We start from the raw sequence: 24075 nt of genomic DNA, 5'->3' as shown, positions 1-24075 counted from the left end.
AATAATGTATTGCTGCAGTGTCGTACTGGGGCATGAAGGGCCCACCGGGGGACTGCAACGCTATGGGCCCACCAGAGGGGGTGTGGCCAGCCATCATAGAGGCAAGACCAGACACTAGAGGGGGAGTGGTCAGCCCACGAAGGACATCTAGCACCATAGTGTAGTATATAAAGAGTGCATTGTGTATATATAAGGAGTACACAGTCTTGACCTGCCCCTTAGATTGTGCAGAACAGTCACCAAAAATCGGGATTGTCCCACTAGAATCAGAACATTTGACAGACTGTCCTGCTCTCTCCTACCTATTCTTGTCACTTTCACCACCTGGTTTCTTTAGTTGCGGCTTGTCTGGCCCCCCTTCACACTCTGCCATGCTGCATTGGCCCCCCTTCACACTCTGCCATGCTGCCTTGGCCCCCCTTCACACTCTGCCATGCTGCCTTGGCCCCTCCTCACACTCTGCCATGCTGCTTTGGCCCCCCTTCACACTCTGCCATGCTGTCTTTGCTCCCCCTTCACACTCTGCCATGCTGTCTTTGCTCCCCCTTCACACTCTGACATGATGCTTTGGCCCCCTTCACACTCTGCCATGCTGTCTTTGCTCCCCCTTCACACTCTGCCATGCTGCTTTGGCCCCCCTTCACACTCTGCCATGCTGTCTTTGCTCCCCGTTCACACTCTGCCATGCTGTCTTGGCACCCCTTCACACTCTGCCATGCTGCCTTGGCCCCTCCTCACACTCTGCCATGCTGCTTTGGCCCCCCCTTCACACTCTGCCATGCTGTCTTTGCTCCCCCTTCACACTCTGCCATGCTGCTTTGGCTCCCCCTTCACACTCTGCCATGCTGTCTTTGCTCCCCTTCACACTCTGCCATGCTGCTTTGGCCCCCCTTCACACTCTGCCATGCTGTCTTTGCTCCCCCTTCACACTCTGCCATGCTGTCTTTGCTCCCCCTTCACACTCTGATATGCTGCTTTGGCCCCCTTCACACTCTGCCATGCTGTCTGTGCTCCCCCTTCACACTCTGACATGCTGCTTTGGCCCCCTTTACACTCTGCCATGCTGTCTGTGATCCCCCTTCACACTCTGACATGCTGTCTGTGCTCCCCCTTCTCACTCTGCCATACTGCCTTTTCTCCCCCTTGCTTCCTTCACATACCTTTTCTATCGGCTTCTTTCTTCTCTTCTTATCTTCTCTCTTCTTGTCTTCTCTCTTCTTGCCGACTCCTCTCTGTGCCGCTCCTCACTGAATGTCGGGCGTGATGACATCACGCACGACATCCAGTGCAAACAGAGGAGGGAGGAGGGGCGCTAGCGTCGCGATCACGTGAGTATTTTTTATTTTTTATTTTTTTACAGTACTTGCTCCCCCCACCAACGAAGAGGGGAGCTATCAGGGTCCCAGCTCCCTGGCAGGCCAGTCCGACCCTGTATTGCTGTAACTAAAGTACTATGAAGGTGAAGTGAAGAGTATGTATATTTAAAGTAGCATGTAACATCTACTAAAAACTGTACTGGAGGAGTTGACATAACCATTATGATTATATTCTGGAGGATAAGGAGATGTAATAAAGTTTTCATTTTGTTCAACTGAGATGGCCAATTCTATATTAACTCTGCCTCCTCCACGCTACAACACCTGTGTCCACTCCAAATGCTAAACACGTGTTAAACACCCGCATATGTATTTGAGTCTCTGGTCTTGCCTGATCATTTCCCCCAGCCAGCCGGGGAAAAGCACTAGGACACCAGTGTAGTCTTCACAGATACACAAATACAGTAATAAATATTTTGTTGCGCGTGCTTCAATTAAGTGGTGTAATTAAAAAAAGTATAACATTCCTTTAGAGTTCCTTAGAGAGTGTCTTCAATTTAATTTCTATGATTATCTTGTATGCTGTCTGTGTTCTCCCTTTCTATTTGCTCATGTCAATTCACAGAATCGTTGTTACAGTACCCAAACAACTTTTATTTTTCATACACATTATTCAGCTCTTGTTATATTTGCTGAAGGAACTGTATATCTCTGATAATGTAAAGTAATAAGTACTGTAGACATATATATCATGTACAAGAATAGGTCTGATAATACAATGTGCTGTATGCTCAATCTGCTCGCTGCCCGACAGTTCCTGGGTGACCAATAAGATGATCTGTCATAAGCAGAATACAGGGATTTTATGCTCCATTTACTGAGAAAGGAGACACGGTCCATAGCTACAGTACAGAAAATTACATGTCACAAACATTCAAGAGCCAAAGCCAACTCTGTCCATTGAAATGTTCAATCAGTGATAAAATTAGGTTAGTCTGAAATTTCATGGCCGGCTACCAAAGTCACGGTGGGGTGGTGGAGAGAGGGAGCTCAGGAGAACTACAGCAGGGATAGATTAAGCTGAAAGGGGATTAGACAGTTTGTAAAAATAGAAAAGTGATGGAAAATGGAGAGGAAAGGTAGAAAGGAAATGTGGCTAGAGGGATAAAGGAAAAAAAACAAAATAGAATGGGAAATAGAGTGTAGTTAATGTGGACCTGTCACCTATGCACTTAACAGATATCTGAATAAACATATATAGTAGTGGCGCTGACCATATGTTGTTTTATTGTTTGTTAAAGTCGAATATTTTATTTCTATATATCTACATAAAGTTAATTCATGAGTATTAATTATTTAGTGAATAACCTATGCACTACAATTTGGATCAAATAGTTGCATTTACTCTCAAAACTGTCTGCCCCACTCCTATTAAGGGGTGATGGTGGAGGATTAATTACGGAGCTAATGCTAAAATGCAATCTGATCCAATAGATACGTTGTTTCACTTGCACCAGATACAGGTCAGGTATAAAGGCCGAGTGATAGTGAGGACGGTCATGTATGTATGCTAGAACATGTATTTGCAATCAAGATCAACTGTAAAAATGCATTTTATGTACAGTAGACATTAATGACATCCTGATAAATGTATTTAAATGGATTTTGTTTTGATTTTTTAATGTTTGTTCATTAATGAGCATATTATTAATAGGTGACAATAATTGAATACTTTTTCTTTGCTTTCTGATATTATATCAGATATGTATTATACGTGCTGCATTGTGTCTGTCTCAATGCAGCAAGTGCTGTATATGCAGAGCGTACCTGCATCCGTAATCAACAAGAGGCGTTTCTTCAGATTCACGCAAAACGAAAACGTGCTTAATGAATCAGGCCCAATATGTCTGTTGTCACAGCAATAAGAACAGGAGGGATTTCAGAGGAGGCAGTGGGCATACAATAGTGTGACATGTGGCTCATCATTATCGAGCCATGATCCCAGCTGCACCACATTAGATGTTGTGCATTCCCCAGCTAACATCTCTCTCCAACCACCTACATCTCCGTCCAGTCTTCCTTTATATAAAGAGTGCATCACTAACTGGCTCACACTGCATGTATGTAAATTGAAGAGTGGAAATACGTCGCTCCTGTCTCTCATGCCAGGACAAGCTCCTGGCTGATCAGGATAGTCCCCTAAAATCAGGACTACGTTGATGGAATTGGTACAGTTGTAGTAGAAGTAAAGGTATGTTATTTTATTGACCATTGAAGGCAAAAATACAAACAATGGTTATTATTATTATTATCCTTTTTTTGTTAGGCGCCACAAGAGTTCCGCAGCGCCGTACACAGCACAAACAGTAGACTATACAGGGTGAAACATAACTGAACAATAAACAAAAAATACCAAAACTTCAGGAATTCCAGGCAGGCTAATGCCGTAAATACGGAGCAGAAGAACAGGTATGGAGACAGAAGGGAGGAGGGCCCTGCTCAAACGAGCTTACATCCTAAGGGAGGGTAAACAAAATTCAGGCACAAAGGGAACCAGTAGAAGTATGTGGGGAGAGAACAGGGGGCCGGGGGGAGAGAGGGGAGAACGAGCAGAGGAGATGAGGGGGTTAGGTGGAAGGTTGGTAGGTTTTGAGGAACAGGTGAGTTTTGAGTGCCCGTTTGAAGGAGCACAGATTAGGAGAGAGATGGATGGAACGAGGGAGGTCGTTCCAATGAAGAGGGGCGGCACGGGAGAAGTCTTGGATTCTGGAGTGGGAAGAAGTGATGAGAGTGGATGAGAGCCGACGGTCATTGGCCGAGCGCAGGGAGCAGGCAGGAGTGTGAATGGAGAGGAGGTTAGAGATATAGGGTGGAGTAGACTGGGAGAGCGCTTTGTAAGTGATGGTCAGGAGTTTGAACATGATTCTGTAGGGGACAGGAAGCCAGTGCAAGGCAAGGCAGAGAGGGGAGGCAGAGGAGGAGCGTCGAGAAAGGAAGATGAGTCTTGCGGCCGCATTGAGTATAGAGCGGAGGGGGGCGATGATGGGAGAGGGGGAGGCCAGTAAGGAGGAGGTTGCAATGGTTTATTATAAAGTGCTTTAACAGAAACATACATAAAAACTGCTTTTCAGATTTTCAATATTGAACAAAGTACAGGGTGCGGAAAACTTAATAAAAATAAAAATAAAGTCTTGTTCCTGCTGACAGGATGGCGACAGTAACTCAATAAGCCATGGGTGGTATGCAGAAGAGCATCTCTGAATGCACAGCACATCCAACCTTAAAGTGGATGTGTTACAGCATCAGAAGATCACACAGCACCCTTGTGACCACCACACAATACATAGCACCCTTGCGACCACTATACAACACATGGAACCCTTGTCACTGCAACACAATACAGAGGGCAACCTTGTCACTGCCACACAATATAGAGTGCAACCATTAGACCGCCACCCAATACAGGTGATAATTTTTATTGATACAAACAAATTCTGCAGTTAAAGTGTGAGAACGGGATTATAAACTGTTGGTTATTTTCATGCCTCCTAACACCTGAAATGGCCAAATAGGAATGTATAAGATTTGTTTTTTCAAGTGTTTAAACATCTGAGCAGACTTCAAAATACAAATAGTCAAATACAGTTACCTGTCAGTGACAATAGGGTATAATCACCATTGAAAAAAATGACAATATTGTTGTAAGAAAAGAAACCGATCCCTATGCTAATACACATGGGCTATTCACACATGTATATTATATTGTCACATATCTCCTGTTGTCACATATCACCTGCTGGGCCTGTTGTCACATATCCCCTGTTATCACCTATCCCCTGTTGGGCCTGTTGTCACATATTCCTTGATGTCATATATCCCCTGTTAGGCCTATTGTTACATATCCCCTATTGGGCCTGTTGTCACACATCCCCTGTTGGGCCTGATGTCACATATCCCCTGTTGGGCCTGATGTCACATATCCCCTGTTGTTACATAACCCCTGTTAAAAATAAATTGTTTCAACCTGTTTTGCTAAGCGATGGTGTTAAAAAGGTTCTTGTCATGCATTTGGGCTTAGCCCAGGCCTCCTCAGGGGAAGAGCTTTACTTCCCGACGCAAGCGCCTTTTTTAACGTGGTTTTGTCCACATGTCACCACCTCATCATTTTTCTCCATCATCCTTCATCTTCATTGCTACATCCTTCATCAAGCTACTTAAGGTGTTAAAAACTCCACACTGTCACCCCCGGCAACCACCAACCACTCCCAACTGTCACTTCTCCTTCAAGAAATATATAGGTCAGTATATAACTCTGCCCAGCAGGTGGCGCTGCAGCTTGTTTTGTTTTTTTTCACACACGCCACTAGGCATTTATATAGTAGATAACACATAACAGTAAGTATATATATATATATATATATATATATATATACACACACACATATATATATATATATATATATATATATATATATATATATATATATAATTACTGTTATGTGTTACCTAGGTAGTAATGAGGGACTTGAACTTTTTGGGCCTCCTTTAGAGATAGGAGGAATGCAAAAAAGAGGAGCACATTTGTACATTGGCAATACCATGTGGCACTTCAAGGGGGGAGCAAATTTAAAATATGCGGACAGCGTTGTAAGGGTGTGTATCCTAGCTCAATTCTAATTTGCATACCAGGTTGATTATAATTGGGTATAAATCATATAGCAATAGATCATATAATAATGTTCTATTTACAATACTGAACAAAGAGGCTGATTTATCAAAATGCAAAAAGCCCTTTTGCTTTAAAAACCTGGTGGTATATCTACTAAACTGTGAGTTTTCTCCTAATATTAATAGATGTTTTGCTTAATATTTAAAGGGATAAACCACCTAAACCATAAAGTAGGTTGGATATTCTGGGAAAACTCTGGGGGGGTATATTTACTAAACTGTGGGCTCGAATACGTGGAGATGTTGACTATAGCAACCAGTTCCTACCTGTCATTTCGTAGAATGTATTAAATAAATGATAACTAGAATCTCATTGGCAACATCTCCACTTTTCTGATACCCTGGCCCAGAGCTGGATTAAGGCTCTGGTGGGCCTGGGGTACTTTAGACAGGGGGGCTACTATGATGTAACATGGTTATCATTTTAGACAAATACACAGGCAATACTGTGTGTACTACTGTTAGGTGCATGCCTTCAGGAGTAGTACAGTGTGAAGCAAGACATACCTCCCAACTGTCCTTCCAATCAGACCAAATCCTGACTAAGTGAAACAGTCACCCTAATTCGGGATTGCCCCACCAGATTCAGGACAGTTGGTAGACTTTCCTGCTCTCTCCTACTTATTCTTGTTACTTTCACCACCTGTGGCTGCTGGTGTCTTTAGATCAGTAGTTGCTTGTGTGGATCCTGGAATGTTGGGGGCCCTATTTGGAAAAAAATGGGTACATGAAATTTAGAAAATTCCAACCTGCCCCGGGTGTTAAATCAAAATAATTGATAATTAGGCCTACCTCCAGCCCCAACAGTAAATTAACAGCATACACATTTAATAAATAAACCTATTTCCGTCCCTCCAAACAGCCCCAGCAATAATTTAAATAGCATTTACGGTTAATAAAGATAACCATTTCTCACAACAATCCCAGGTATAAAATAATTTATATTCACATTTAATAAATAGACCTCACTTTCCCCAAACAGCCCCACGATCTATTAATAGCTCCCAAACCACCCCAGCATTAAAGGGCCAATTACCCGCATCTTAAATTCATAGGCCCCACTATTAAATTAAATTGGCCCACCATCACCCCACTAGTAAAATAGCACCCAATAATTAGCCCCACCTGCATCTAATTAATTGAATAGTCTACCTCACACATTATATTAAGACCCCCTCCCTCACACACACTACATTCATATACTGCCCCGTCACACACACTACACACATATACTGGCCCCTGACAAACACTACACTCATATACTGGACGCTCACACACACTACATTCATATACTGCCCCCTCACACACACACACACACACACACACACACACACTACACTCATATACTGACCCCCTCACACACACTACACTCATATACTGGACCCTAATACACACTACAGTCAGATACTGGCCCCCTCACACACACTACATTTATTTACTGACCCTCACACACACACACACACACACACACACACACACACACACACACTGCACTCATATACTGGCCCCCTCACACACAATACATTCATTTACTGCTTCCTCACACAAACACACTACATTCATATACTGGCCCGTCACACACACACTACATTCATTTATTGACCCCCTCACACACACACATTAATTTAGTGTACTGACACACACACACTATGTTAAAATGCATACATACATACATACATAAAAACATACTATATTAATATATACGCACACACTATTAGCATACAAGTACACCTCTCTCCACTCCACTTACCTGGTTCCATCCGCACGGACTGTGCAGTCTTCACCTCTGCACACATGGGACGGTACCGGTCACGTGGTGCGCGTCCCATGTGATAGAGCAACACACATAGTGGAAGGGAGGAGGGACGGATCGCAAGGATCTGCAGCCAATGGGAGAAGGTGGCTGGTCCTGGGGAGGCGCTAACCACCGAGTAAAAACTATAGGGGCCGGCCCAAAATAATCTTTTTTTTGTCTGGCCAGGAGGGTAAAAGCCCCCTGCCCCCCGGCCCAGCCCGCCCTTGCTGTGGCCACATTATAATTCAGGTACTGGGCTTGTGGGGACAATTCAGGTGCTAGATTTGCCACCAGTTAGGAGGTCAGCCCCAGTTTTGAGAGACTGAGCCTGCACTTTCACCACCATCTCGGTTCACATTTGCTTACAAAATCCCCGGTTTCCATATTGCAGTGGTCTCAAGGACCTGTAATTCTCCCTGTGTCCTGCATTTCTACATAATGTGGGTAGGCCTCCATTAAAGGTAGGCCAGGGGTGGTCCCTATTGTATTGTGTATTATAGTATGTGAAGTGTTTGCATTGTCTAGTTGTTATTGTTTGCTGTATACTGTTGTTCTCCCCCATCCACTCCATAGTACATTATAGTGAGTGGGTCTGGTCAGGAATAGTGCACCACACAGTCAGCTGCAGTGTTACATATAGACCCAGTGCAGTTGTTAGAGTGTTGTTATAACTAGACTAGAGTGGGTGGGGTACACCAGATGTTGATTAGGGCCAGTCAGTTGTGTTGGGGAGGGGTTTGTTCTGTTTGCCCCCAACAGAGAAAATAAATAGCGATTAAGAAAATGGACATTCTGGTAAGTGGTCACTGTCTGTGTTTGTTTGCCCTTGTGTGTCTTGTGCTTTTTATTTGTTGATCATGGTTATGGAAAGAAAGATCTGAATATGGCAATACACTGCGGAATCACTGCAAGAACAATTTGTACAAGTCTTCAAGGATAATTGATATTCCCCCACCTGGAGGTCTTTTGTGGATGTGTTATTCCCAGCCAGCGTTACATATGTGTGCTTGTATGGGAAAGTTAGACCCTAAGCTCCAATCGAACAGGGACTGATATGAATGACAAATAGGCAGATGTCTGGAATACCTCAGTTTTGGATGTGACCCCGAACTCACTATTGCTCTTCTCATTATAAATTAAATGCTAACCAACTGTGCTTTCATGTGAGCTAATTGGATGGCGTTGTTCAGTGTCAGGTGTTGCTAATGTTATATATAAAGGTGTTAAACTGCTTTATTAATTAAAAGCTATCTGAAACTAATACAAATGAAACAACTATGTCACTTGCATCTGGTTTGATGGGGCTGCGCTACGAAGTACTGGAATTCTCTGCTTTGGAAACTGAACAAATATTAGTAATTTCAATGAATGAAGGCAGCCTCATTATAATTCTGCTGACCAATTACTATACTTATTACCCTTTATTTATTTAGCACAACATATTCTGCAGTGCTTGACAGAGAATATCCTATCAATCACATCAGTCCCTGCTCCAGTGGAGCTTACAGTCTAAATTCTCTACCACACAAACACTAACATTGGCCTACCAGAATGTTTTTTGAATGAGAGAGGAAACCAGACCAAACATGGGAGAACATACAAATACCAGGTAGGTAGGAACCTGGTTGGAATTGAACCCATGTCCGAACCACTGTAAGGTAGCAATGATAACCACTCTGGCACTGTGTCACCCCAAATACATGGTTTTTGACCTAATTGGGCTCAAATAGCAGCATGAGTGGGCCCAAAAAGGTAGTTAAACCCAATCAAAATATGACTGGGACCTTTGAGATAATAGTTGGACTGCAAGACAATCCGGACAAACAATGACCACACCTAACCATGTATGAAAGCATTAACTGTGCCTTGTAGGATCATCAAGGGTTTTAACTATTTGGGCACACTTGCAATGAATGGAGCCACACTTGTGTGACTTAATCATCCTGTATGTTAGTGCAGCTGTAAGAGCAGAAAAGAAGACTAAATGCTGGCCACCAGCACAAGGGGACTCATGTAGAGTTGGACATAAGTCCATTACTTGCATACAGTGCGAATTTCGATACTGCACGTGATCACCAAAGAGGAGTATACAAATGTCCGTATGCAGATTTTGCTGCATCTAACACTTATGCTTAGAGAGGCGGAACAGGGGAGCATAGGCTGAGTACAGTAAGGATGTGTTCACGTAATTCTGACAATTACAGGTGGATGTATAAGTAGATACACCTATTAGGAGCCATATGTCAAGCAGGTGCTCGACCCCAAAAGCAAAAGTCTAAGTTGATGATGGTGATAATAAGCACGTATCTTTCTAGTGATAAAATAAGAATTAAATAAATAACATGCCTCACCCCACCCCCCCAAAAAAGTTAGCCAAGCAAAAGTGCTCATAACCTGGGCTTATTAATGCTAATGCGGATGGGACAAACATCATGGAGTCGTCCAACAAAAGATGCAACCAGCACCAGGCTATGACAGGCCAGGCAGTTCATGTTACACAAGGGAAACAGCAGCGTGGGGTCCCTTATCATAGTGGCACAGGGGAGTTCGGTTGGCAAAGAAGTAGCGGGTTTATCCCACAGGAAAACCAGCTGATAGCACCCATCTGCCAGGGGTAATATTTTATCAATAATTTATCACTGGCGATAAGATCACTGCCAACAGTAGAGCTGGGTACACATGTATGCAATTATCATGTAGATCATAGGATTTCATAATATTTTTTGTTTCTCTGCATTTTGGGATCAGTCTATAATCCCATTGAAACCCAGTGGGCAGCAGTTAAAAGTGAAGCGTTTTTTAGATTCCATTATTAATTCAAACATGATTCACGACCGGTTGTTCAGATATTGCAGGAGTGAGTACGATTATCATACCAAAACATCTCATATCTGCTGATTTGGTTTTCTAAACTTTCTAAAAATCAAGACCAACGATGGAACAATGTTGGGCAAATGGGGAAGTGTGTACTCACGACCAGCAGTGTAGGCAGATCTCCATAGAATTTACAGAGTCACAATCTTTTCAGCAGATGGTTATGAGAGATGAAGATCACAGGTCCGATGGTAAATTGTGTAGGTGTGTACGCATGAGTCAGCATGCTCATCGGGGCTTTCAATCGTTTGTGAAATTGTTATAGAAATTGCATCTGAAGTAAGATTACATAGGTGTACCCAGCTTAAATTTCCTTGACTTTACATTGGGTAGCCTATTTAGCAAATACCATCTCTGTATTGCAATAACAGAATAAAATTATTTAAAAAGTGCTTTATTCCTTCAATAAACAAGGTTGGATTTACCTCAAAGAACCTTCAGATACAGGATTAAGACATGCAAATAAACACCTTTTCACCTAATACTGTTATTAGTATGATGTAAAAACCAGCTATAGCTATAACAGTTAAAAAATTATAGTGCTGTTTATTGGTGCCCCATTCTTGTTGCACAATAAAATAAAATTATAAAATAAAATAAAGGATATTCTTCAGCTGCCATAATCAAAATTTACTTTTCAGGACAGAAATTTTTCCTAAACAAAATAGACTTCACAGGATCTTAGTAAGTAGTTTTGCAATCTCATGTGACTAGAAAGTGTTAAAAAAAACATTGTTTAAGACTTTTACCTCTACCAAACAATGGTCAAGGAGATACCAATGTACCACTGGATACAATTCTACATCACTGTTATTCTTCACAGCAGTGGACACATATTCCTTTAATAGCAATGTAAACAACACTCTAATGGGGAGATTGAATTAGAAAGGAGGTACTAGTGAATATTGCCGTGATGTTCAGATGAGCGCATTTTTCCGCCCATTAGGGCAAGGAATCTCCTTTCATTATTCTGCGCACCTCGATGGGGCATAGGAAAAACGAGCAGAGATTCTATCCTCAAAATCCTGTCAATGTGACTACGAAGACTATTCCTTACGGAGAGATTCAATTTAGCACAATGTGTCTCCAGGACAGTCAGCGGAGACACATTGATGCAATGTTAAGGATGGAATCTCTACTTATTTTTCCTTACGTCCCATAGAGCTGCGCAGACTAATGATTGAATGTTTCTTACCGTAACGGGCGGACGTGTGCGCATACAAACATCGAGGAGATGTTCGGCAGCGCCTCACTCCTAACTGAATCTTCCCCTAAGAGATTACAGATAACTCCAAGGCAATGGTTACATATATATTCTTGCATTGTCCATGTGCATAAGCTTAACAAACGGAAAACTCCAATCAAGATTTGTGGGTGAGGTTACCGAAAACAGTGTCCAACAAAAAGGTCCAAAACTCAGATTTGCCAAAAAATAGCATCATGGTCAAGAAAGCTATAGCAAGAATATTCTGTGGGTAGATGAGAAGAAGAAAGTGGAACTTTCTAATATAAACTAATTTTATATTTAGAGAAACATTTATATTTCCAACTCAATAACTTTAACGCAACTATGAAGTCATACAGTGGTAGTATCATAAACTCTTGCCGGCATATTTCCCTATTCATCAATATTTAGTCATTGTGTGGAACAGTTCACTGCAAACTATTGAAAGTCTATTAACTGACATTAGCCAAATCAACAAAGCTTACACTAGAAACATAAGTGAATGTACACAGAAACACATTATTCTACAGTGGAATCATTGAACTCATTAAAGGCAGGCAATCCCATGTTGATCTCATGCTAATTAGGTGTTTTCATTGTAAGTGATCAAAACCTCTTTGAGCTTGAATGCACAGAAGGGGGTTATTACCTTTTTTTATCCTGTCTTGTTAAAAAAGATCGACAAACTCATGAATAATACGACCAGCAAGTAATTTAAAAAAATCACAGATAGATGTAAATTTTGTTAAATTTTAAAATTGCATAATCTCAAATCTAGAGAACACTACATCCTGATATTAAATATCTGCTTTAATACCTCAGACTTGTGGTGCCAGGTAGGAGGGGGGCAGATTACCTCGTGCCAGGTTATGTGTCCAAAACTGTATAAAAAGAGCCCTGTTTAACCATTTATTGTAATCTGAGATTCTGGAGATGGCTAGTACATCAAACTAGCTTGCAACTGTGCTTGTCCAGGACTCTTGAGCAATACAACATCATTGCTTGAAGATTCTGCCTGTGGCCTATTACCTGCTATATCTTGTGACCAACAGATAAGGGCTTGCACTTTAATCCATTCCCTAGCTGTCCTGCGTTAAACCCAGCATCTCTGTGTCAACGCTCTGCCCGTTACCCAGCAGCCCTGATCCATAGTAAGCGGTCAGTAGGTACCAGTCAGCCCACAGCAAAGAGGCACTGCAGCAGCTCTACCAGCTACCAAGAAGTAAGCGGTTCTAGGTGGCGATGAAGGAGCCTAGTGGTGGCAGCTGAATTCTCCTACAACTATTGCACAGTTGGCATTTACAGTCGGCAAGTGTCTGGTGGCAAGGTGACACCAGTACGAGTGGTCAGTAACAGTCGGTTGCTGACTCTGAGAAGGAAACCAATATACACTGTGCAGGAAGGACATCCCTCTGTTCCTCCCTCCCCCCTACAGACCGGGTGGTGAAGAAAGCCCATCTGGTCACACTCTCATGTACATAGAAAAATACATTTAAAAAGATCCTCTTCTGACATAAATTTAAACTGGCTATTGCATTGTTTGCACTTTCCATCTGATTATGGCAGAAACTCAATAGAAACAGACTACTAATTAAATAATACAGACGGGGGTTTAGTTTCTCTTCTTCAATGTATCTTCCAAACTGCAACAGAGACTTAATAAAAAAGTATATAATTCCCTATAGGGAAGAAAATAAATAAATAAAAACCTTCAAAGTAAGTCCCATTTCAGAGAAGCCAACCATGCTTGGCATACAGCATGAATTCACCTGTGACTATCCTACCAGCATATAAAGCTAATTAAGAAAATGAAAGGTAATTACCATCAATGTCCATCTGTGTGATATTTGCTCATCAAAATAATGAATTTTAATTAAAAGTCATTAGAGATTCCGACTTCATTCAAGAAGCCAAAATCAAATTCATGTACAAAATGTAACAATCTTTATTTCAGGCTCAAATGCCACTTCAAGTATAAATTTACCTGCAAAAAGTAGATAATCAGTTAATACATAGAACAGAGTGGATCTAATTACAAGAACACATGAACCTGAAAGTAATCTGTCAGATTTTTAGGGATGTTTACTAATGAATGGGATATAGGTATATCCAATGATGGCCTGGTAGAAAACAGAACAGTCCTGGATCTGTTGTAATTTATTTATTCTACATTTCACTAGAACATGGGTGACCCAAAATGCACAATCATGTTCCTCTGGTAATAAAAACAGCCCCAGCACTAGCCATTCTGCACTTTCTAACATTAATCGTGTAACTCATAGCATGGGGTCCCCTTGAATTTTATTAAGCAGCACCTGGCTTGAAAGTTTTGCAGTATAGGAATACATTATTGGGAACCCTGAGGTGGCAACTATATTACATATGGAAATAAATATGAAGCAAATATGTTTATTATTTTAAAAAAAAATCAGATATAATTGTAAACATTAACTGTGTTTCATGCACTCCAACAACACCTTCATCCTCAGTTTTCATATTTTCTCCTTGAGATGAAAAATGTAGAAAAAAAGGTCTTGCTTCTGCAGCTGGCCAAATATTGCTTTACCATAATGACAGAGTGATAGTCATCTGGCTAGTGCTATCAGTTTCTACATGATGCCTGGAGTTGCCAATCACATACATGATGACATATAGATAGTGAGAGATAGTGATTGATTTATACTGCCAGGGCCCTCTTAACCACATTATGGGCCCCCGGGCAAAGCAGTGCTCCGGTTCCCCTATATATATATATATATATATATATATATATATACATAAAAAAAAAAGAAGTGATATTTATATATATATATATATATGTATATATATATATATATATATATATAGCAGTGCTGTCTCGGACGGGCCCCCTGGCCGGCAGGGCCCCCGGGCACCTGCCCATTGTGCCCAATGGAAGAGATGGCCCTGTCTACTGCCCCAGTTGGTAAGTAGTCAGTCCATCAGTACCATCGATATAATCGTCAGTGCCTTCTGTACTTTACTCGTTTTATATTTGGAGCAGCACAATGCTTCCCTATCAATGGTATACACTAAAACAACAAAAGGCACCTGCAGAAAGAAGGAATTATAACTATCTGAAACCATGTTACGAATCTCTATAATAAGATTGTTTTTTGCCATTTTTTTCATGTGACAACTCATTTATTGACTCTAAATCATTGAAGTCTGAGAATTTCAAGAAATGCTTTACTACTCTCTAGTAAAAATGTATTTACTGTGGTATGATCAGTGGAGGGAAGGCCTGTGACATGAACCACATTTGTGATTGCGATAATATACTGCATTGGTATTTTACTTTTTTATCTTCATCCATTATACTGTTATACGGCTACTGTTAGTGTACTGTAGATCTCTTATAATTAAAGACATTTATGGCACATGTAAAGTTATATTTACACAGAACATAAATCTATTGACAGAAATTAACCTAGTTTGTATTAGAGATGCTCACTGACCCCCATGTTTTAGTTTTGGTTTTGGATCTGAATTACCTTCTGGTTTTGGTTTTGCCAAAATCGCCCTTGTGTGTTTTGATTTTGTTTTGCTATTTTTTACAAAATTCCATTTTTTTGGCCTAAAATCACATAATTTAGGTATTATTTTGTACCTACACTATTAGTAACCTCACTAACACTAATTTCCAGTCATTTCCATTCAATTTTTACCATCTCACAGGTCACAATATGTTTTTCAGACACTTTCAGGCAGATACTGCAGTGAGCTGGCTGGATGTTAAGCGACAGAGCAACAACACAAACACACTGCAGTTTATATCACATCTAGAAAACATTGCCACACACCAGTGTCACAATCTCACAATAGAAAAGTAATACAAGATGCAATTGTCCTTGTGGCCTCCTACCCACCCATATGTTGGATCTTACAAAGGACATGCACACTTTAACAAGCCACGCACTTCAGTGACAAGAGCTGCCACTTTTGTGGCTGAAGTGCTTGGTTTGTTTGGTCCCCCACTAAACCAGCTATAAATGCCTTAAAGGCAGGTTAGACCAACAGTGCTCTCAAATGAATTCTACACTGTCAAGATGTTGTTGAAATTTTCGGCACTTAACTTGGCCTTGAGTAAAGGTGATTTTTTTCTTTATTGACGTAAAAGGTGTTTTCTTACATTTTTGTTTCCCTGACTTACAAAAACTATGCACTTTAAGAAAGGCTTTAGCAGATGATGTAGATGTAGAGAGATTATTATTATCATCATCATGCCTGGTGCCAGCAGCTGCTTGGTGCTCCAGGTCTTCTGGGGACTGATATGAAACCATAGCTCTGGCACAGTACAATTTGAGTGTAAAGAACAATTGTAGCCTATTAAATTTTTATAAAGAAAATGCAAAATGCCAACTCTCCTAATTGTGGCCGAGCTCCGGCATAGTACACTGTGAGTGGACACTGGAAAGAACAATAACAGCCTATTGAACTATAAAGAAAAGCTCTGTGCCACCTCTCCTAATTCTGGCTGAGCTCTGCAACAGTACACTGTGAATGGAGACTGAAAAGCACAATACCAGCCTATTAAACAAAGCTCACTGACACCTCTCCTAATTGTGGGTGACCTCTGGCACTGGCAATGTGACTTGAGACTATCACTATAGTAACCCTGCCTAACTACACTAGACCCCATCAAAGACGCTGCTATCCCTTCTCTATCTCTCTGTGAAATGGCAATTGACCTCCGTTTCGGTTGCTATTTATAGAATCAAAATCTCGCGAGATCCGACTAAACAATGATGAAGTTTTGCCTCGTTTCCATGTCCGAACGCGCGCGCCAGTTCTGAGCCGGCTCGCAAAATAATACCATGTCAACACCTACAAGTCGGCAAACAAGATGCCACGCATTCTTGATGTTGGTAACTTTTATTAAACAAATATTAATGCTCATAACTGTGGTCCCATGAACAGTATTTGTGAATTTTGCCAGGCTAAGCATTTTGTGGCTGAGCAGCCATCTCACAAACTATTCAATCAATGCTGTCACAAGGGTAAAGTCAAATTGTGTGCAAAAGGGTCCAACATGATCTCACTCTTATTTTTTTGCCATCATTTCGACAGGCTTTTAACTAGTTAACAAATAATTGATAAATGAATAATGAATTGTTAGTGAAACAAGAAATTATTAGCGAAAAAGGCGGAAAACATATGAAAAGGAATGATGTAGAGAAATCTTGCACAAGTATATTTGATGATAGAATAATAAATAGTATAAAAGGTTGATAAAGACAACAAATACAAAAATTGGAACTAGTGTGGTTGGAAATGTTCTAACAGTGATGACAAGATATAAGACTTGTAGAATGTAACGTGGAAGTTAGCAGTGTTAGAAAAATATTAGTGAATATGAATATATGAATGAAAATTAAGTAATGAAATAAAGTGCTTGAGGATTAATATTACAGCTGGTGAATGGTATATTATACCGGAATTGTATAATGTGTTAAATATCTTGTGAAGGAAATCCCACAGAGTGAATTATGGAATATAGTAAATTTCCTGAAAGCCTGTGGAAAAGATATTCATTCTTGAACACATATAACCGGGGGACTGCATTCTTGATCGATCATGACTTTGTTATCATGTAGGAAAGAGCAGCTCTAAATGCTCTAATGTTTAATGCTTTTCTACAAATTATGAGTGTTCCCAATTACTTTATTAAAAATAAAATTCACTTGCTCTATTGGGAATGTTTCTTTTCTTCCATCCAGCTCCCTCCAGACTGTGTTTTTACTATTTCACTTGCAAAATGTATAGTGACTAACAAAGATGGAAGTGTATGAGATAGATAGTAGTAATGTAGACATAATGAAAAAGAAATCATGAAAACAAAATAATGAAAAAAATATAAATAATACAAATTAATAATGAAAACGATATGGTGAAATAGAATATACATACATTATGTGTGCAAACTCTATCTGTGTTAATTCTTGGATTAATTATATAAATGAATATATAATGAAAATGAAATGAATAATGAAAAAATAATACTAAAATAGGATATCAATAAAAATGGTGGCAAACTCTTTCAATGGTGATTGATAGTTAAGATTTCACAAATGTCTTCCACCACTAGTTTCTGACTTTGGTTAGTCTTTCTGACAGAAGAACCCACTGAGGAAGCAAGAAACCAGTATGGTTAAACTTCCCGACTAAATAATCCACTGAGAAAGCCACAACCCAGTATGGTTAGCCCTCCTGACTGACAAATCAACTATGGAATACGGAAATTAGTATGGTTTGTGTTTCTGACTAAAAAAAAACATTGATGAAGCCACACATTGGTATTGTACATTTTTCTGACTTTTCACTGGGGAAGACACAACCCAGTATGGTTAGTCTTCTTGACTTAAGGATCCACTGATGAAGTCAGAAACCAGTATGGTTCATCTTCCTAGCTATAGAATCCACTATGGAGTCCACAAATTAGTGTATAATTTTTCCTGGCTATAGAACCCATCAATGAACCCACAAACCAGGCTGATTAATCTTCCTGACTAAAGAACCCATCAAATATGTTAGAAACTTTTATGGTTAGTCTTCATGACTAAATAATCCATCAAGGAATCCATAGACTGGCATAGTTATTCTTCCTGACTAAAAAAAACCCATCAAGGAAGCCACAAACTGGTATGGTTAGTCTTCCTGACAGAAAAACCCATCAAGGAATTCAGAACCACTATGGTTAGTTTTCCTGACTAAAAAAACCCATCTAGTAAATCACAAACTAGTATTGTTGGTCTACCTGACTAAATAACCCATTAGGGAAGCCAGAAACTGGCATGGTTAGTTTTCCTGACTAATTCATTGACTGAGGAAACTAGAAACCAGTGTTCCTGACTAAAGATCTCAATGAGGAAGTCAGAAATCAGTGGCAAATCACATTTGGAAAAGAATGTCTATTGATACCCACTGAATATGAACCCCATATTTATTTCTATCTTATTTCATTATTTTCTTTTTATTATTTACTAATTTATATAATAAACATATTGATTACCAGTAATAAAGTTTGCACACCTTAATTAATTTATATTCTATTTCACCATATTGTGTTCTTCAATGTCTATTAACTTACATGATTTGTTTACTTCTTTTTCATTACTTTATTTGCATTACTACCTATTTACACTCAGTTGTATCCATAATTACTATTACTTTTTCGTACACATCTCTTTCATTTACTGTGTATTTCATAATTGATGACACATTATAGTATTGTAGTAATCCTTTCACAGATTATATCATTTTATTTCACTATATTTCTTTCCTTAATTTTCATTCATATGATTGTATTCACTAATATTTGTTTACCATACCAGGGGCGAACGCAGGATTTAGAAGGGGGGGTTTCCGCCCCCCCGTAAAAAAAAAAAAAATTTGCGAGAGGGAGCAGCTCCATTTCGGCGAGTCTGAATTCTACAGCAGCCGCTGCGCTGTCAAGCAGCATCCGCGGCAGTGCTGTATTATACTACAATACAGCACTGCCGCGGACGCTTCTTTGACAGCGCCGCGGCTGCTGTACAGTACCGTTGGTTCGCGGAGGGGAGGGGTTTCTGGAGAACCAGAAACCCCCCCTGCGTGCGCCACTGCATACTAGCTCCCATAGAACATTCTGAAATGTAAAACTTGTAGTTTGTTATCACTGTAAAAGTATATTCCACCACATTAATTCCATTTATTTTCATTCATTGTTCTCATCACCTTTCACATTACTTATTATAATATCATATTCTTTACTATTGAAATATTTCTTTACATCATTTTTTCTATGCTCTCTCTTTTTTGTTTTAATTAATTACAGTCCATAATTTCATGTTTCATTACTACTTTGTTTTTTAATTTCTCTTTCAAGTGTTTTTTTCTACATATTTTATTACAAATCCTATATTAACCTTCCACCACTGACTCACAAAGCATGTTTTGGACAAGTTTTTGCAGATCTAGGAAATTCAAAGCCATGTGACATCACACACAGAGCCCACCCAGAACTGGCTTCAGTTGACAGCAACTTGTGTAAACGCTTTAGATTTTAATGTGTGAATTGTCAGGTCCACCTCTGAAAAGGAAATAAAGCATGCACATAGGCCTTATGTCATATTTTGTTTCACTCTACACCAAGAGAAAGTTAAATTGCATGTACGTACCTGCTTGTTCAGGAAGATGTAGATAATGGGGTTGTACACAGTGCTGCTCTTTGCAAGTACAGAAGGTATGATGCTAGCGGCAGGGGTGATGAGACCAGGCTTTCCAAAAGTGGCAATCAATGCCATTATCCCATATGGCAACCAGCAGAGAAGAAAGCAGATGACCATCACAATGACCATGATAAGGACCCTCTGCTCCCGAGTACGGGATGTTACTGTTGTGACGCCACTGATCTGTAGAACACAAAGCAGTATTCTAAGTTCCTCATACTTAATATTATTTAAGGAGTTGTCCATTTTTGGGTAACTGTTTCTCAATAAATCCTATCTCCTACGTATAACATGACACTTTTTCTAAATGTAGAATATGGAATGTGAATTGCACTCATCTTTACTTGGATACAGCTTTCCTTACTGAAAATCACGTAAAAGTTGTACACAAGCTGTTGCTATATTTCCTAACTAAATGACTTGTCATTCTGCTGCCAGAGGTGGCATCAGTTTCATACCTACACACACTAACATTTGCATATGAGTAGTGTACACTGTAGAAGACTTACAGTATATAACATTATTACTTCAATCATTAGTAGATCTGCAAACAAGCTAGAAACTACTAATTTGGCCTTCTGGAGAATGAAAGCCTGTTTTAGCCTGTTCCATCCTCCCCAGGCCCTATTTAATGGTTCATACCGCCCCAGGCTAATAGGTCCCCTTCACCTTCCATGCCAGGCTAGTACACAGTAGGTAAAAATGAACTTGCCCTCAATTTAAAATCCTGCTTCCGTCAATCACCATCCCCACAAATGTTTACAATCCCGTGTTATCGAAACTCAGCTCCACTTGGCTTTTTTAAAAGGTGTCATGGCAATCTCTGTCACTCATTTAATTTTCATTAAAATCAGAACGGTATAGCTGAATGAATGAGCACTATTGTGGTTGAAGGGGTATGGGGCTGTCAAGTACTGCTTCACCTTATCGCTCTCCCAAGAATTACTCATTGTCTTCAGCTTTTACCATGGGAATACATAGGATCAAAACCCTACTACACTTTTCTTTCATGTTTTTTTTTTAGTTTACATATACTCAAGTTTAAAATTAATTTCAGTTAATACCTCCTCTGTCACAATTTTGCAAAAATTATTGCATCCCCCAAAAGCTTTGCGCTCTAGGCTGTAGCCCAGTCATCCTATCGGATAATCCATACCTCCCATAATGCAAGTCCCTGGCAGAGGGACATGGGACATGGTCATCTCTCGATAGGGTCATTGCCATGCCCTCCGAGGGCTGTCTAGCCTTGTAAACAGCTAAGTTGCGCATTGGCTACCTCCCTTACCCAACATTTCCGCCCACGGGACAAACATGAGACAGTGGGACAGAGACCTAAATTTGGGTCTGTCCTGGGACAGCTGGGAGGACATGAATAATCAGGCCCTGTTCCTCCTCTGCCCAAAATACTGCAACCAGGGTCAGGTGTCTCTGTTTCATTATAGGCGTATCTCTGCTTTATAAGCAGTTACATTAGCAACAATATATGCACCTGACTTTTTTTTAACCTTTTGTGCTACTTTTCATGGAATTGTTTGTGCACTTACTAATAATACTGATTATTTTGGTATTCCATGAGTCCGATGCAGCTTTGCCAGTTCTGTCCCCTCTTACACAAGGGCCCACTCCATTCATTAAACACCACTGGTATATAGTATGCATATAAATGTTATTACTTTATCGCATGTATTGGTAACCATTTTGTATGCTAATGCTAGAACCAGTAACGGTAGAGTGATACTGATATATTTAAATAAATGCATCAGTCTTTGGGGAGGCATTACAATCCAGCAGTAAATTTACTAACAATCACTGACAAAATGAGTAGAAACTTGTACTGAGTGACAAATAAAAACATGAATTTTCAGTGATACTTTAAAGGGGAAGAAGTAGTTGAGAGAGAGAGAGAGAGAGTTTGAAAACCCCTCCTGTTCCTCTAAAGAATCCGATGAGGGGAAATTGAGACAATTTGTGTGATGCAGCTGAAAATTCAGAGAGAAAAAACAATTATTTGGGAGAGAGAAGGAGGTCGTTATTATTTGTGGAAGGGTACACAGATCCCAGCATTTCAGTATACCAAACCGAAACCTGAGACAAAGGGATATATTTACTAAAACTGCGGATTTAAAAAGTGGAGATGTTGCCTACAGCAACCAATCAGATTCTAGCTGATATGTATTTAGTACATTCTACAAAATAATAGCTAAAAATCAGCGAATCAGTGATGATGGAATTTGTTACAATCAGAGCTCGTCGTGGTGATCCAATTGGAACTTGCCACAGATTTTTTTAATAATGGCTTATATTTAGCAATTGCAACCAATGCATCTCAGTCTGTCAGTGGAGACAGAAGAAACAAGAGGATGAAGGTAGATAAAAAAAAAGGGAGGGGAATACCCTTGAGGAAGGCAGACTACCCTTGAGGACGGCAGACAGAAGGCGCTGACTTAACTCAAGAAAATGTTGATGGTCCCTAGAAGACAACAGGGGGGTAAGGCAAAGGGCTCATAATCAAAGCTCCCCCTTGCAGGGGATGAAAGCTGGGCACGTTAGTCAAGTATTAGGCCTGGATCGCCAGTTCATTCATTCCGGAGGTTACCAATATCAGGCTAAATGTCTGGAGGCACCAGCACACAGGTCATATGCCCTGCTGACACCAGTAAACAGACCATACGCCTCTGGGTACCAGTAAACAGACCATACACCTGTGGGCACTAGTAATCAGTAATGTGGTAAATTAATTTGGGCATTAGACCTATTTCCTTTCTCCCTTCCCTGGGTATCACCCTGTGTTTCTGTTCTGCTCAGGGACAACACAGTGACCACATAGTCGTTGTTAGGGTCATTGCGCCTTGTTTGACTCATGTGGGTAGCATACATTATCCGAGTTAAAAGTATAGCACTCTGTGGGAGGGATTTCTGTGTGTCACTTCCAGGTGAAGCGGTGAGGAGAGGTGATCTTTAATCATGGAGAGCTGGTGTGGTTCGCAGTGAGTAATACAGTCCTATGCAGCTTACACTACTTGCGCGAGTAACCTATCTGTGCGGGAAGCACTTCATTGGAAGATGCCTGGAGTCTTCATGCTCAGATTAGAGAAACCAGGGCAATCACAATGGGTTGTGGCAAAGAAGCCTTACCCCAGCTATATCTCCTGTGCACACCCACTTCAGACAATTACAGATGTTCACCTATTTCTCTTTGGCAGGTCTTTAGACTCCGTGTTACGGGGACTGTAGTGGTCAGGTTGGTAGTTCTTCACTGGTTGGATCATCTATAAGACATGTTGCAAAGCCCCCATGTGCCTATTTTCATGAGCAAAAATTTCTTGCTCCCCAATGGACATCATGTACATAAACACATGCAACATCTGGTAGAAATACAAAATAAAGTAGGCAAGTTGCTCAATGAATTTATAACACCACAAGTGCAATAACTAGTTGTTGCTTTTAAAATTGGGGTTATAACCTATTAGGAGATACTCCAGCCATCCTGCCACATATTTATCATAGTCTGCAGGAACCTCTTGGTGTGCCTTGGCTTATTGTGGGATGCATTACATTTCTACAGACCTGAGTATCTCCTGGTAAGATTCACTCTCAGTTGAAATGGCCTCCCCACTCCCTCCTTGTCACATATGCTCACTCACCATACTTCTTTTGTTATTGGGCCCCAACCACCTCCACCTTCCCCAAAAGATTTCTACCTGCTCTGATGTCCTGTCGAGGAAGGTTCTAATCTCCACAGCAGTTCCTTCATCTGCTTTTACATGTGGGAAGGAAGTCTGTGCAAAGCACTTGTAACTAGAGATGCTCACTGACCCCTGTGAAGTGGTTTTGGCTTTGGATCTGGATTAGCTTCATGTTTTGGTTTTTGTTTTGGCAAAACCGCCCTTGTGTGTTTTGGTTTTTGAT

The 24075-nt window shown here is 40.4% G+C and overlaps 1 protein-coding gene across 2 annotated transcripts in view; it reads right to left on the bottom strand.

Annotated features, from left to right (window-relative positions):
* The window catches only part of LOC142143664 (vertebrate ancient opsin-like), a 174400-nt gene that overhangs the window by 43605 nt on the left and 106720 nt on the right, over nt 1-24075 (bottom strand). The window contains exon 3 of one of the 2 annotated variants that reach the window (XM_075201686.1): nt 20116-20349. The exons of the other annotated variant lie outside the window; for it this stretch is intronic. Coding sequence (XP_075057787.1) covers nt 20116-20349 — 234 coding nt within the window. The remainder of the gene's footprint in view (nt 1-20115; nt 20350-24075) is intronic. 2 annotated transcript variants of the gene reach the window in all.

This window comes from Mixophyes fleayi, chromosome 3 (genome assembly GCF_038048845.1).
Source record: "Mixophyes fleayi isolate aMixFle1 chromosome 3, aMixFle1.hap1, whole genome shotgun sequence".
In the NCBI taxonomy this organism is placed as follows: domain Eukaryota; kingdom Metazoa; phylum Chordata; class Amphibia; order Anura; family Limnodynastidae; genus Mixophyes; species Mixophyes fleayi.
Note: the sequence above shows the minus strand (reverse complement) of the source record. Positions and strands in the feature narration are given on the sequence as shown.